Raw genomic sequence first — 16,144 nt, 5'->3', positions numbered from 1 at the left:
TGATAAGACAATAAAAAAGTAGTTGTAGTTATGGGTGTAAATGTCTTTTTATTCATATGTGCTATACTACACTTCTTCCCACACAGTGAATGAAAACTCACCGACTCAGAGGGCCTGGCGCCAGTCAGAGGAGCATAGACCACCCGGTACTGCTGGACTGGGCCCGTGGCAGCCTCCCAGCGAACATTCAGAGTGTTGGTAGAAGGGTTGAAAACCTGGATGTTCCTGACGGGGCTACGCTCCACTGCCAAGTCAGGAATGTTTGGATGCAAGACGGTGGTTAAACATGAGGAAGTGAAAGGTTAGGTGAGGATTAGGGTTAAGGTAAAGCAAAAAAAAAAAAAAAAAAGGGTACAAAGTGGAAAGAAGATTAATGAGAGGAACATTAGACAAAGAGGAAAGAGTGATGCAGGGTGAGGTTGAAGGCCAGCAAATCAAGTGGTTTGTAAAGATTGGGAAGATCGATTGCGAGAGGGGATGACATAAGGAAGAGGAGACAAAACAGATTGTTAAGGTCAAGTAATCATAATTGGGGAATGGACAGATTTCAGTAAATTTGATGCTAAAATCATCAATTACACACACATTCTCCCTTTGTCTCATGTAACCCAACATGGTCTAGATTAGTTTTTAAACAGCCAGAACAATCCAACGTCTACATAAGAACACTTCAATGAAATGGGACAATACTGGCCAGCAACCAACGGAGACAAGTTTAAGACATTATTTAGCAATACTGCTATCAACAGGACACTTCCTTTCAGTGCCCTGAAGGTTAATGAAAAGGATACACAAGGTGTATCACAGCCCTGTGTGAAGCTTGCCTTCTAAAACACCAAAGCAGATGTTTAGAAGCTTTGTGCCGCTCCCTATTAAACCCCATAAATGCAGGGGAAAAACGCAGTGAGTGAGCTTCCGTACTTTAAAGTTACACAAACCAAAGCCTGTTGCCCAGAAATCTGCTTTGAGTTTTAAGGCACAATTAACTGTCAGCGGCTTGCAAAGTTAGCTCAAATAGTGAGTAGCAGATATTTTCTTAAACTACATGAAAAGGGGAGAATAAATGAAGGCACTGCAGTTTGAATGGAGATGACAAAAAATTCGTCAGAGGCAACAAAGTTACAAGGTTAGCTGTAAAAGGTTTTGTAGCAATATGATCTGATATACTATACTGTATAATAGTTTGGTTAACGTTTCTAGGAAAAAAAGCCACAGAACATGAAGGACCATTGCTTCAGAAGGGAAAATGGGGGTAACGGTAGCAGGCATGGAGCATGACCTTAGCCAAGTGAGTTGCGAGCCATAAAACATATAATGCTTTCTATTCATTTCTAACCCCCGTTTCTGTTGCTTTTTCCCAAAGGAGAGACAATTACTCAATATACCCCCTCCCCCATTACCCAGCCTAACCATTATCCCTTACCACTACCCTTGACTCCACCCTATAAATGGACAATATTACGGTAAAGAGAGGATACACCATTATAATGCTGCCAACCCGGAGGAATTCCTTCCTACGCAATCACCCCGCAAAATGCTGATTCATTCCCAGCAGAGATTGTTGGTTTGAAATTGTTGGAAAAAAAGGGAAAAATCTGTGTTATTCAATGAAGTTCAAACTAAGCTGACTGAGCTTAATACTGTCATGTTATGTTATGTGTTACGTTACATTTTACATGTAAGGTGTGAATTAAACAAATAATTCACCTCTTGAGAACCAAATGGCATTTGATCAGTTTGGCTTGGCTCACAGCTTGTGAAAAGAATTGGATGATCTGAAACAAATCAGTTATAAATGGCTGCCTCTTTGAATGAGCCTGACACATAGTAACAGCGAGCCAGCAACTGAGGCCAGTAAGTTCATTCTGGATGTACATGATTGGATTTCTTGAAATCCCACTTCCGTCATGCAGTTTGTCATTCTCAAAGGTCCTCTTCTCAGGCTGCATGGGCTATTATAAACCCTGAAAGCTGTCTTCCAAGGATGTCACCACTGCTCCTAAATATTTCTACATGGATCACCATTGCAACTTGTGGCCGACACCAATGATTATACGCATGCAGTTCTTACAGGTTTTGCCATTCTCAGACATGCGTTGTCCCTCTCCAGCGGAGTAGACCGGAACCACAGTCACTGTGTAGACAGTATCAGACTCAAGGTTCTTCAGCACAGTGTTGTAGGTGCTGCCTGATACCTGGACCTGGGCAGAAGTATAATAAGGTATACATCAGGTTGTGCTCTGACCTACAGGTATGACCGTATTGTGATTATAGAAGGGAAGCACATTTATACATTGTCTAATGCTCTAGAACTATTTTCTAGCTTACCATCTCTTCCTCTCCTCCAGCTGCAGGGACATAGAAGATCCTATACTGACCTGCAGGTTTGCCCTCTGGGGTAAAATAAAAGTATGATAGAGTTGAACTGTCATACCCAAACAAAGGACATTCAAGGTGCTACTACAACTGTATTAATCAAAGTGGGGTCACTTGTCATTTGGGAGCAACCAAAGAGAAGCAAAACTCACTGGTCTTTCCGTTCAGTTCCACTGACGTAGACCGCCACCAAAGGATGGAGTATTCAGTGGGGCTTTGGAAAATAAAAGTTGGGTATGAATACATGTTAGTTGTTTAACTTTTATTTATATTCACTTTGTTAAACTGTCCAAACCCAGATGTCTGTAGATGTGATGATTTTGTTTTTGTGGCATTTTTAGGCCTTTATTTAGGATGCTTAGACCTGAGAGAATTGCAGCAAAGGCTCGCCAGTCGGAATTGAACCTGTGGCTGCTGCGGCGAGGACAAACTGTATTAATCTCTACCAGGTGTCATTGTTATAGACTTGTCATTTGGGTCAAACAACTGTTTACAAAAGTTTAGTTGGTTCTTAAAAGGGCAACTAAGTTCTTCATTCTCTTTCCTTTGCATTAGCACCGCCACCAAAATGATCTGTATTCAGTGCTTTCAACAGCCTTTAGCAACTCCAGTATACACTAAGGGAAAAGGTATTTGATCTGTTTATTGGATGGGTTAGAGAGTTTAACAACTCTCCATGGGTGCCTCAAATTGATGTCAGTAATTTGATGGAAGGAATTCTACCTGAAAACTACAAGGCCATCAACATTTCAGAGGAGGAATAGTTCTGAGTCTGTTTGGACTTGATTAATACACAGCACACTGGCCAAGGTAAATCTGTACGCTGATGGCTGAAACAGTTGGATGTCTTGTCATAACAGTCGTGACTGGTGATGAATTTACTACATTTCTCTGGCTGTGTGTTTCCATGTGGATTTGGGCATGATATTGTAGGCGCCTGTGCGTTTCTGTCCTCTTTACTCCTCTGTGGATTTCTTTAATCACTTAAAGCTCGGTCTCTCAACCAACTGGCACAATCATTTTTTCTTTTATCAGCAAAAAAAAAAAAAAAGGAAAACAAATGGAAGGAAGTTTTATAATTTAGCACTGCAGTTGTTTTCTTGTACTCAAGTACAAAATGTGTGTCAGACATTTCGGAAAACAGACTTGTTGTCCCAGACGAAATAATGCAAAACTCTCTTGGTTAGCTATACTTGTTGACATCTTGACAGGGAACCAAGACAACTTGGCTGATGCTAGCTTGTTAGCTTCCAGTTTTCCATCAACCTTTCAGTGAGATATCTCTCAGGCAATATAAAGTACTAAAGAGGAAAACATTCCACCTTGTGTTAAAAGGGAAAGTAATGGTCAACCAAGGACCTATGTAACACCAGCTGAGTCGTGGCTGAATTCTGCACAAAACCTCTGTATGACACATGTTGAATGTCATATGACCTTATTAAAATAGGTGAAAGAACAACAAACCAATAGCCAGATTTGTGAGCGCAGCAACTTTGTACAGCACTTAGAACACACAAACTACTTTATAATATAAGACACCCATGTGCACAGTACTCTCTCATTACACAAACATACACACACACACACACACACACACACACACACACACACACACACATACAACTTACAGATGGCCAAATAGCACAGGCTGCATGTGAACCAGCAAAGTTTAATCTCTGAAGTATCTGTTCACTGTCTCCCCATATAATAGAGCTGTTAAATTATCAGCCCTAAAAATGTGTCAACTTTTTACGACGTCTAAATTTGATCTCTCTTAAGCAACTTCTAACAACCCATAAATGCCAAGTAGTGTGGATAAAATATATTTTACCAAAGTTGTCTGGAACATCTAACATTGATTTAAGGGGTTGTTTTACAGCTTATCTGCGTGCCTATTAGTCTGTAGTCTGGTGTATGGGCTTGTGCAATAAGCACCATTTAGCACACTTGCTTATGTAAGCAAAGAGAAAATGTCTGACAGCAAATTGAAACCAAAATATTCAACTGTCATCCAAAAAGTCTTTTGCACATTCAGTAAGGCAGCCAAAAAATGCATGACCAGTGGGAGACTGTCTGCAGAAAAACTAGGAAAGGTTTTGTCCACATTAATGCTGCCATATCTAAACAACAGGTTAAGAGATTTGATTTAGGATAAACTAAAATAATGCAATAGCAGTGGCAGAGTTAAGCTGTGCACATATATTTCTTGTAGCCAAATACACTCTGGAGGAAGAAGCAAATCCAGTGATTGAGTTAAAGCTCAAGCCATGAACAGCAGTTTCCCTGGCTAAGTAATGCTAGACTGAAGACCAGTAAAGAAGGCAAGGATAAGACGATTAAGGAGTAAGTAGCTAATATTTAAATGCCTAGTGCTGCTGATACTGCTGTATTTTCTTTAACAGATTATTCAGTTTAAATTATAACTTGTGTTTCTCCTTTGCCATTAAACTACCAGAGCATGTCTCCCTAAATGCTTTTTTTTACTAAACCCTCAATCTGATCTTTGGTGTTTAGAAATTCTACATAAACCTTATAAATTAATACTATATGTCTTTAGTTCATTTTATATAAACATGATAGCTACACAAAGCAGTGTGATGGTCTGTTGTGTGACTTACAGTCTGGCTCCTGCCTCCAGCTGTGGGGACGTAAGTGATCTTGTAGTTCTGGACGCGGCCTGGAGCTGGATCCCACCTAGCGTTTAGAGTGGTGGTGGTTTCGTTGAACACAACCAAGTTGGTGGGAGGCCCATTAGGTACTGGAAAACGCACGCACATGCACATATAGAAATTACAACCATGTCAATATGTACGTATATCCGTTATGTGTAGTAAAAGCACTTTTTCCAATGGATTTCCTTGAAAATATCTTTTAAAGACACACGTCCTTGATACGTCGGTCAGTTAAAATGTCTACTCTGTCTTGAATGTCTTGAAATGCTCATTTTTCATAAATATTAGTTAATTTACATCTATTATAATTCACATGCACTTTATGGTAAAACAAAGCAGCTTTACCAACTGATTTGTATCAAGGATTGCAGCTTTAAAGAAGAAAAGACAATCCTTCCTCTGGGATTTTGTCTTTTCTGAAGCAAGGATGGATTCTCGTGAACAGCAATGGATTGATGGAAGGATGATTATGGATGGACTGATAAATGCATGGATGAATGCGATGGATAGATGATGGATGATGGAATGGGCATCTTAACAAGGATTCAAGTCCCTGTTTGGCAAGGCATGCATGGTTGAAATCTATCTTCAGCCATTTAATTTGTCATTTGACTGACAGATTAAGGAACAGCCATGGGATGAATGGTATGGGACAAACACAGACAAGGACAGACAGACATAATAAAATCAGCTGTGTCAGGTGCATCACAGCACCACTAGAGCGGTGGATGGGTTAAGGGCCTTGCTTGATGATGGAATGATGGTTGTACAATGAACAAAAGTGCTGATGACTGGTTGAAATAATAACATGCTTTCATCACTTGAAAGAAAAAGCATCCTCTTGCTTTACCACAAATATACTTACGTCTGTTACCATCATGCGTGGACCCTATAGGCACTAGAGGCAGAAATAGAAAGGCACAATGGGCATACCCTTTGCTCAACATTTCACTCAGCATATTTCCAATGGGTAAAATCAAAAGGTTAATAATTGGTCAGGCTTTAAATCAAAGATCCAACAGAGGTTCTGTCAAGCAACTGAAACAAAACAGTGTTAACTAAAGTGATTGTTCAGTTGTCATCACAGAGCTGCTGGGGTGTGCATCTTACATGTCCTCTCAGTGCCCAGCAGATCCTCGCTCTCTGATTCATCTGGATAGATTGCTGTGACAGACACATCATAGGGCGAGTCTGGCTCCAAGTTCTCCAGAACGTAGGTTGTCTCATCACTGTTCAGAATGGACTGATGAGGATAACACAATCACAGCATGAGGGAAAGTGCTTCTAGCCAATAAAAACCAAAGGTAAGCAACACAAGATCCATATTAGAGTGATTATAATTAGATTGGTGCAAAAAGAGTTTTTTAGATGTTCCGCCTGGCTCCACTGGAGGTCTTTTTCAAAGCATCACCAAAGCACTTCTGTGGGACTCGTCCAAAAAATACCTGGATGAATTATTAGTAAACATCTGGGACAGCTGGTTTTCTCTTACATATTGGAAGTTAGTTTCTCCCTTCTTGGTCCAGCCAACGCGGTACATAGCCACGTCAGGAGCTCCGTGCTCCCAGGTGGCTCTGAAGCTGGTCTGGGTAACTTCTGAGAATCGCAGGTTCTTTGGGGCAGGAACCACATCTAAAGAATAGTTGGAGAGAAGTTAGGTAGAATCAACCCTGGGACAGTGCCCATTATCCACAATAATGACAATTTTCAGTCTTACCAGTGATTGCATTTCCTAACATCGGCTGACCAGGTCCCTCATCATAGATGGGAGTAACAGTCAGGGCATACTCAGTCTGTGAAATCAGGTTGTCCAATTGTCTGGTGGTCACACTTCCTTCCACTTCCAGCTGTAGAACAATCAAACACGCTTGTTAAATATTATTACACAAAATCATTAATGAAAATATTTATAATGATCTGTGAAAGTACATAGAACTTCAGATGTTTTTCTCTTCAGCCATGTTTTGCCAAGACTTGCAACACTTTAATTCTGTTCACAGCACGAGTTTCCAGAAACGCTGGCAACAGAAGGAATGTGCTCCTAATAAGACACGTAGGAAATTTGACCAGAAGGTGCGAAACTGTGCTTGTTTCCAGAGGAGAATGGGAACAAACAAGACGCACCACAAACAAGCAACAAAAACAAAAAAGCAACACAAAAAAACCCACCTGGGAAACACCACACCACTTTCACTGCTCTTGATCCTATTATGTTTTATTTGCTGAATTTCAAGAAATTAAATTTCAGGGATTCATTCTGAACACCCATTAACTTGAATAGTTGCTGTATGTTTGTCTCATCTTTTGCATTATAATTTGAGTTATAAGTCTCAGAAGACACAGTACTTGCTTCTCTGAAACAGCAGAGGGAATATGGTCTGTGTTGTGAGTTGCATATTGTCACTTGTTGGTCTCTATCACATAATCCATTAGGTCAAACATGACATTCTGCTACTTTCTGAGCAGTAAGCTTTTCCTCCCTGCGCTGTGATTTTTTGCATCCTCCGCTCATGAGTCACTTTCACATGTGTGTTTCCATCAATGGAGCTTTGAGGATCACCTCCACCTGATTTATGGCAAAGGAAGTAGCAAAAAGCAGACCACAGAGTTTGCTGCTGTAGCCCAAGAACTCCTAAAAGGGGACATGCAACCATAAAGTAGCTGTCCAATCCACCCTTTAACCCACGCAAAAAACATATTCTGATAGTTTCATAATCTTTTCACTGGACTCCAAAACATTCCCTAAACTCCATCCAACCAGCTGCAATCTCCATTATGTGGTCTCAGCTAAAACATAAAGGGATCAGTGAAAAATATTTATATAAATTAATCACCATCAAAGCTAATGGCTCAAACAGACAACAGGCAATAAAAGTTCGTAAGGAAAACATAGGACTAGTAAAAACATAGTCTGCTAACAACTTTACGTTTACATGTATTCTATAGCTTTAAGTAGGAAAAAAAAGAGTTAAGCGGGATTGGAACCAAACTCACTTCTTTAGCATCTCCTTCGTCAGGCTTGTAGGTGACGAGGTAATTGCGAACAAGACCAGGCGCAGCATCCCAAATAAGCCTCATGGTGCTGTGGGTGACGTCACGAACTGTCAGTTTGCCCGCAGGTGGCAGGGGCACTGAAAACGGGGCAGATGGTCAGTGTTAGTTTCAGGATTATACTTATTATATTGAGTCCACAATGGCCCCCATACACCTACTGTTGGATATAATCAGTAAACACACTATATCAGCTTCATGAAATACTGTATGTGCTACATAATAAAAAGTACATACGGGTGACTCCCTGCTTGGTCAGTGGTTCACTAGCTGACTCTCCATGCAGGGCGAAGAGGGAGAGTGAGTAAGCCGTGTTTGGGAGTAACTTCACCAGCTGGACATCAGTTGTATCTCCTCCCACTCTGATCTGCAACAGGACCAGACCATACCAACAACATAGGGTCAGAGGGGAAGTGGATGACAGGGACTCCTCAGTGACTTAGATGGAGACATTTGGATGAGAAGAGTGGGAGAAATATTCTGGTTGCAGCACATCTGCCGATTCCGGTTACGACCCACTGGGTTTGACACCTTATGAACAAATGATGATGTTCCCTTGGCAGAGTGAGCTCATGGTTCACCCAGCCCTTTGTGACCAACAATGTTCCTCTGTATTTTCCCTTTTGCCTTGTGTGCTGAATGGTGGGGCGAACACTGGTGGCTTTGTTATGTGATTTCAGTGTGTGACGTCTGTATTTTGTCAAGAACTGCTGACAGAAGACTGAAGTGTTTGGTCACTTACAGTGTTTAGAGGTGTGTTTGTGTGTGTACAGTGCATATGAGTGCATGCAAGCATGTGTACACCCATAAACATGTGCATATGTTCATTTTTTCCTTGTCAAAATCTGTTATATCCACAGCTGATTGGCCGTATGCCCTTTCATTCACTCACACTGTGTTCTCAGTGTTCCGGTGATGTCTCTTACCTCCTGCTCGAGGGTGGGCTGAGTGGCATTGATGGTGCTGTAGAGCAGCATGTAGCCAGTAGCACCCACCGCCTCCTCCCATCTCACCCGCATGGTGGTGGTCTGCTCATCATAAATGTCCATGCTCCTCACGGCAGTCAGGGGCACTAGATAGCCAGGCAATGATGTTAAAGGCAAAACATGGCACAGTAAAACTGAGGGAAATATTCAATTTAGCAAATATACTTCTACACTAACAGGGAATCCTTCAAAGAACTTCTTTTAAATGTTTATTTGATTGCAGACAGTTGCTCAGACCTATTTGTACGCCATTCACACTGTGCATCTCAACATCAGTGCTGTTTTACATGTGCTTTTATAGATACTATATAACACTATTAAATCTCTGCCACTCTAGAAAGAACACCAATAAAACAGAAATTAACAACATATCAAAAGAAACAAAGAAATAAGTCCAGTAAACCCCAGTGTAATCGTGTAAATTGCCTTTGAATTTACATCCAATTAAGATTTACTATTGCTATCTTTTTGCAGCCACATATGGTTTCATAAACAAGACTAATATATATATATATATATATATATATATTACCTTTGAACGTTTAGTAATGGAGACAACGCAGGAATCACAGTTACTGAGTGCATACAATTTCTATTATGCCATTATACGTCATGAGTGCTCTAAACCTGATGAAATTGAAACTGCTGTTCTTTGACACCCACATTTATCTTGGTTTCCTTAAGTGGGAAATGGTCACATCTACGACTAATGATCAAAGACCAGTCAGACAATTTTTGTTAGTTTAGTTTAGGTAGTTTACATTCCCACTGACATCTTTCAGCCTATATGGATTTTTATAGGTGGATCTCTTTAAATCAAAGTGACGGGCCTAGATGTAAGCCAAAAAAGCCAGAAAGAGAAGACATACGTGTGGTCTCAGTTCCTTTGAGAGGCTCGCTGCTCTCCTCTCCCACCACTGAGTAGACGTTGACCAGGTACTCCGTCAGAGGGTTGAGGCTCTGAAGAACCACTGTGGTTTCAGTGCCATCCACAAACACCTAATACAGAGGGGATAGTTAGAAAATCGCAGCTAAAGGAGTCATCTGTAAGAGTCTTGAATTTGATTTTGCAGTGTCTTTGATACAAAGCTTTTATTCGATGAGTGTCTATAGATACTTTCTGAAATATTCTGGATCAATACCTTATGTATACATGCGTGAATATATATTTTGCAGTCTCATATAGTACAGTGGTAAGGTGTGATAATCAATTTAGAAGCACAACAATCAAAAGCTCTATGTGTTTACTGGATTGACTTGAGTATTAATGTAGTAAAGAGCTTTACTAAAGTAGTAAAGCTCTCCAGAAATCCATCTGACAAGTTTTTACTGGACTAAAACTCAGCATGTGCTTCACTTTCAGATCCATAAACAACAATAAAATCTCATCCACTATGTTCACTATTAAACAAAACCATGGGAGCAGGACCAAAAACAAACATCTCCTCCATGTAATTAGATTCAGATACCACAAATGCATCTATTCCACACATTGACGTGGAGCCAAGCCCCTGCTGGCCAATGGAGCTATCACTCACAAAGTCATTATTTGCTTTCTAATCCTGTGTGTTTTTGTTTCCTTGCCCTGTGTCAGATCGTAACGTAATTAGACACACAAACAGTGAGAGGCCAACACAAACAGGAGGCTGGAAATAGAAGTTTAAATGGAGTTTCCAATTAGTCTCAGAATCAGTGGGTCCGGACACATTAAAGCCAACATCCCCTCAACACCCACACAGGAGCATGAGCTACAATTTTGTGTGTGATTATATTAGTGAAAGTAGAGACGTTTTTCCTCATTGTACTGTATGTGGCAGGTATACCTGTTGTGGGCGTCCAGACAAAGTCGTGTACTCCACACGGTACTTCTCCACCGGGTCTTCAGGGGAGGTCCAGGTGGCTCGGAAGGACTGGTGAGTCACTTCTGATGTCACCAGGTCAGTTGGAGCACCGGGTGCACCTCCTATTCAGGTGTAAGCATCAAAAGACAGAAACTGTAATATGGGCCATCACAGTGAACATTATATGCATATTATATGCAAAAGCATGACTGTTCCACCATCATGCATTTCTCATAAACTTTACATTTCTGAGAAGTTTCATGGTTATTTGATATTCAGTTATATACAAGGAAACTAGAAAAAATAAATAAATGTGGCAACAGATAAAAGCCTATTTAGTAACAAGTCCTAACAGAACCTTGTACACGGCACAGCACTCATCGAGACTATAAAGCCACATCCTCTCCAAGGAGTTCCCCTACAGATTCCAATAGCAGCTCTTTAATTTGATTAGGGAGCAGACAATTTCTTATTCCAGGGAGGCAGAAAGAATATTAGGGGAAGAAGAAAGTAATAGATGTGCAATCATTTCCAAAAGCTTGGCTGGTTCTTTGCTTCTGGTGTTGCTTTCCATGGTGGGCCAGACATGTAACTGTATACACCATATTTGTACTGCTTATCAAATGTCTAGGAATTGAGCAGTTGGTGTCTGTCCTTGCAATCCGGTGTACTGTTCCACAGTAATTCCTTTACTTTGATCAGTCAGATGTGTGCATACTTTGATGTAAGCTCATACATACCTGGACCCTTGACACTGTTACAGAGGTTATCAGTAAGGTTGTCAACGATGTCCAGCAGGAAGGAGAAGTCAGCAACGTTGTACATGTGAATACTATCTGGATCAGTGGCAATGGACCTCAACTCATTCTCATCAGCATTCTTCACACCTAAAGAGCAATAAGGTAGACAGTAGTCATCAGCCCTTTAAAACATAAGACATTCTGACTTTATACAATGAGTTTGTGCAGACACACAGAACTGATCTTCACTTACCGATGGCATAGAGCTCAATGCCCTGATCACGCAAGTTCTGAGAGTTGAGAATGACATCGTCCTGGGATTTGCCATCAGTGATCAACACACCGATCTTTCTAGAGTTGGGTCGCATCCCGACATTCTCTTTGAAATTGTTCTGGAGTAGATAGTTCAAAGCCAGACCTGCAATGAAGACATCAATGTTAATTTTTCATCCTGATAGTCATACATTATAAACATTTACTACTGTGCTTGTAGAAGTCAAAGTGGCATTGCTGCCACTTTAAATAAATAGATACCAGTCAGGGTGTTTCCGCCCTTGTAGGGCAGGTTAGCTACAGCATCCAGGAGAGAGGCCCGGGTTTGATGAGCATCCAAGTGCCATTCAGTCTTTGGGTCGCCACTGTACTGAGCAAGACCTGAAGACACCAAAAAAACATTTGTTATACAAATGCAGAGAGACCTCTTTTTGTTGTATTAGTAATAACCAGTTGACTGTAACTGCACTAATTCTGGGTACACCCACCAATTTGGACCCTTTCAGGGCCAATGTCAAAGACTCCCACCATACGGGCGATGAAGGCTCGAATGGTCTTGAAGTTGAGACGTCCGATACTCCAGGAGCCATCCACCAGCAGCACAATGTCAGCTTGTGCATTGGTCTTACACCTCACCTCTGAGAGGGCAACATTTCAGTGTTTTAAATCAGATGAAATTGAAAGGTAAAAAGAAAAGAGATAAACAAAAGAGAAGTCCATGTTCATGTACACACTGTGGTGCGTGTGGTGAAGTGCAATGAAAGAGGTGTGAGAGGTAAAGGAAAGAAGAGAAGAGGTCTATGACATACAATTTCATTTTAGGCATTGAACCAAACTAAATAACATTAAAACATTTCCCAAGGTGCTTAACAAACAACATATTCACAAGCAAGTAGTAAAGATTCCATCTTTTCTGAAGGTTTTTTAATCAGATAACTTTTATTTTCCAGGTGTTGTAATTATTATCTTCTCGTCTTGTGGCATGTCGAGGCAGTATTTCCCTCGGTTGTTCTTTTCAGATCCAAGAGTTAGTCGCAGGAGCAAATCAGGCGAGTACACCCTTAATGGCCTGTGACATATCAAAGGCCTCCATGGGAGATATTACTGTGCCCTCCAGAGTAGCAAGGTAATAATCAGATCCTGTTTTTCCAAACATCTGTGTGATGATATGGAAGGCATCCGATCCTCTGTACCTAAAAGAGGGCTGCAGATGTGCATTGGAGATAGGCAGATGTTGCACTAACTGCCACTTGCTGCAACTGAAAACAGGTTACATGTTTGATTTACAGATTGGTTTGCTCACACAAAAACCCAAACCCAGGCCCCATGACATACAACCAGCTGTCAAGCTTAGCCTGATAGAAAGAGAGACTACAGAAAAAGCCTGCAGAGGTGCAAGAAGCTGTCCAAAGAAAGAATAATATCTGAGACTGCTGACTATCCATTGGCTAGGATAAAAATTGTAAAAGGGAAGAATTATGTAAAAGGTACATTGCGGAAATAACAAATTTTCTACTGTAATTTAAAATAGTTCTTAATGAATTAGGACAAGGAATAAAAGAGAATGTTACTTAGGACTTTTGCCACACCCTCAACTTTCTTTGCCCTCAAGCTCCAGAGACTTGTTGAGAACTGGCCTGTTGTCAATAGATGATACATGGGACAGTGATATTCTCTCACCTCCTCTAATTTATCTTCTGGAGCTGTTACCAAATCTGCGTGTGCCTTCTTATTAGGACCAGGCCTGCCTCCTTATTAGAAGCGGTCAAGCTGACCTTTCCAATTCCTTCCAGCAAACACAATATTTTTCCTCTTTTCACACTTACTGCCTGCTGCGCTCTGACTCATGAGGTAGTAAAAACATTTTATAACTGCAAACAGATTATACGTGAATGGCTCGAATCTACAATGCCCTGTACAAAGTGTCACAATGATGAAAGCGAGAAAAGGACAGACAGATGAAATAGCCATTACATCTGTTATTTCGCGAGACAATTAGCTTTGAGGAAAGGCATTCAGGGAAACGCTTCAACTTTTATGGGGCATGGGTTTAGAGCGTATTTTCCTTAGCAAAAATTTACTATGTGATACGGTCTCCAATGTTTGACCATTGCTGCCCAGAGACATACTGGAGACGCTGCCTTAAAGGTGATGACAGTTGAGTAACAGAATGACTAAAACCATTTCAGTTCTTCCTGTTCTACTTAGTTTTAGGATAACAATGCTTGATCTGTTATTCCTTTGATGATATAGCATATTTCTAGAATATATTTATATATACATATATGTGGCTTGTATAGTAGAATATTAGATATTTTACCTGATGGCTCATAAGGAGGGGGCTCAGGTTCGTCAGAGAGAGTAGTTTTCTCCTCTCCAGCCAATGGCATACTCTCTCCTCCATCAAACATACCAAACACACTCACACTGTATTTGGTACCAGCTCTGTAGACCAAACAAAAAAAGATCTTAGGTTATTATTTTGTACACGATATACTGGAGAATTTTGTTAAAAGTTCATATGACAATGAGAAATCAGCCAAACCTCAGCTCCTCTAACACCACAGTGTTGTCATAAGGACCAACCAGAAGTTGTTCCAGGTCAATGTCTTCGCCTACAGGGTGGAAAGTGACTTTGTAGCCCTTGACATCGCCAGGAGCATGGTCCCAGGTTACACGGAAACTGGTCTTGGCGGGCTCTGAAGTCTGGAGGTTTCTAGGACCTTTGTAAGGCGACACTAAGGAGAGAAGAGAAAAGCGTATTTGACTAAATGATACAGAATTGAATGATGAACTATTCCAATTACTTTATAATGAGGAAAAGAACACATAAGTACTGAGACATTTCTTTAATCATTTAGTATGAGATGAGATGGTTATGAATGTTATAAGGATGTGGTTGAGTTTGTAATGGATAATCAAACTTTTCCTAAACTTGGCAACAGAAAGAGCAACATTTGTGGTTTAGTGAATGATAAACCAACGTACGTGTTGTTCCTTCGCCTTGCCTTGCTTTGCCTTCTCCTGAACGGTAAACAGGCAGAACAGTGATGTCATAGGTGGTAAGGGGGGTAAGGCGTCTCAGCACAGTAAAAGTGGTGCCGCCGGGCACCTTGGCTGCTAGCTGGCGGCCTCCTTCCTTGGGTTTGTAGGTAACGCGGTAGTTGAGTACATTTCCAGGGGCTGGTTGCCATGTCACCTTCATGCTCTTCTCTGTCTCCTCAGAGACAACAATCGTTCTGCTGGCGGCTGAGACTGCAAGGAGGGGAATAAAGGAACAGAGGTTAAAAGAGGAGAAATGATGAATGGATGGTCTGACGAAAAATGTAGATTTTGGGCCTTGTTCAGGTGGGAATCTGGGCTAAATGTGTGCTTAACCATGTATTTTTCCAGTATACCTTTGGAAATATAAGCAGCATGGCTTTCCTGTCCTGCTGGTAAGTAAACTAAACAGTAACATGCATGGCTACCTCACAGTCTTTCATATGGATATCTGCTCAGTTTCCACATGCGTGTGGACACAAACTTGCCCAAATATTTCTGATTTTCAGAAGTATACATTAAACAGGCCCAAATTGACATGATTGATCATGTTTAGTTGGCGGGTTGGGGAGCCAGACTCAGATGTCTTGTGAATTTGAGCTAAGCCACAGTTCTCATTTTCCATTGTGCTCAACAGAGTGTTTCTTATTTTCAGAGCAGGAAGGGCAAGTGTGAATTGTCAGAGACCTCAAAATGAGCTGCGGAAAATATTCAGAAAACTCTACTTCAGAGGGTGACTTTTATTAATGGAAAAAAAGCAAGCGCATCCAAGTTTGCCGTGTGTGGCTCAGCCCAAAGAGACCTGTGATTTGTGTAGAGCATGAGAAAAGAGAGCAACAGATAGGGGGTGTAAAGCGAAGAAAGGAATGAGTAAAGTGTACATTTTGGTTGACAAAGCTGCCTCATGGTTGTGTTTGGTGTATATGCCACATTTCTTGCTTGCCAGAATCAATAAACAATAATGATGGTTGGAACTATTTTTCCTTGAAAACATTCCATTTCACGAACTGATGGATAAATTCCCTCCCAACTGGTGCGATTTTCCGCTCAATGTGCTTTTCTCATCCAAGCATGAGTGCAGTCTAACAAGGGAGAGGCCAGTGTCTATCTGTCCTGCATCTCCCATGAAAACCGGGTGCAGGTGTGCTGGACATTACGTCACC

The 16,144-nt window shown here is 41.0% G+C and overlaps 1 protein-coding gene across 1 annotated transcript in view; it reads right to left on the bottom strand.

Annotated features, from left to right (window-relative positions):
• Positions 1-16,144, bottom strand: part of col12a1a (collagen, type XII, alpha 1a) — a 56,229-nt gene that overhangs the window by 23,352 nt on the left and 16,733 nt on the right. The window contains 20 exon segments of the mRNA XM_028566331.1: positions 102-244; positions 2,072-2,201; positions 2,329-2,391; positions 4,995-5,134; positions 5,914-5,946; positions 6,159-6,291; positions 6,541-6,680; positions 6,766-6,895; positions 8,043-8,179; positions 8,337-8,466; positions 9,026-9,171; positions 9,955-10,084; positions 10,909-11,048; positions 11,667-11,813; positions 11,920-12,084; positions 12,201-12,320; positions 12,428-12,577; positions 14,260-14,384; positions 14,485-14,677; positions 14,928-15,194. Coding sequence (XP_028422132.1) covers positions 102-244; positions 2,072-2,201; positions 2,329-2,391; positions 4,995-5,134; positions 5,914-5,946; positions 6,159-6,291; positions 6,541-6,680; positions 6,766-6,895; positions 8,043-8,179; positions 8,337-8,466; positions 9,026-9,171; positions 9,955-10,084; positions 10,909-11,048; positions 11,667-11,813; positions 11,920-12,084; positions 12,201-12,320; positions 12,428-12,577; positions 14,260-14,384; positions 14,485-14,677; positions 14,928-15,194 — 2,762 coding nt within the window.

This window comes from Perca flavescens, chromosome 20, assembly GCF_004354835.1.
Source record: "Perca flavescens isolate YP-PL-M2 chromosome 20, PFLA_1.0, whole genome shotgun sequence".
Classification (NCBI taxonomy): Eukaryota; Metazoa; Chordata; class Actinopteri; order Perciformes; family Percidae; genus Perca; species Perca flavescens.
The sequence above is the reverse complement of the archived record's forward strand: the minus strand, read 5'-3'. Positions and strand labels throughout refer to the sequence as shown.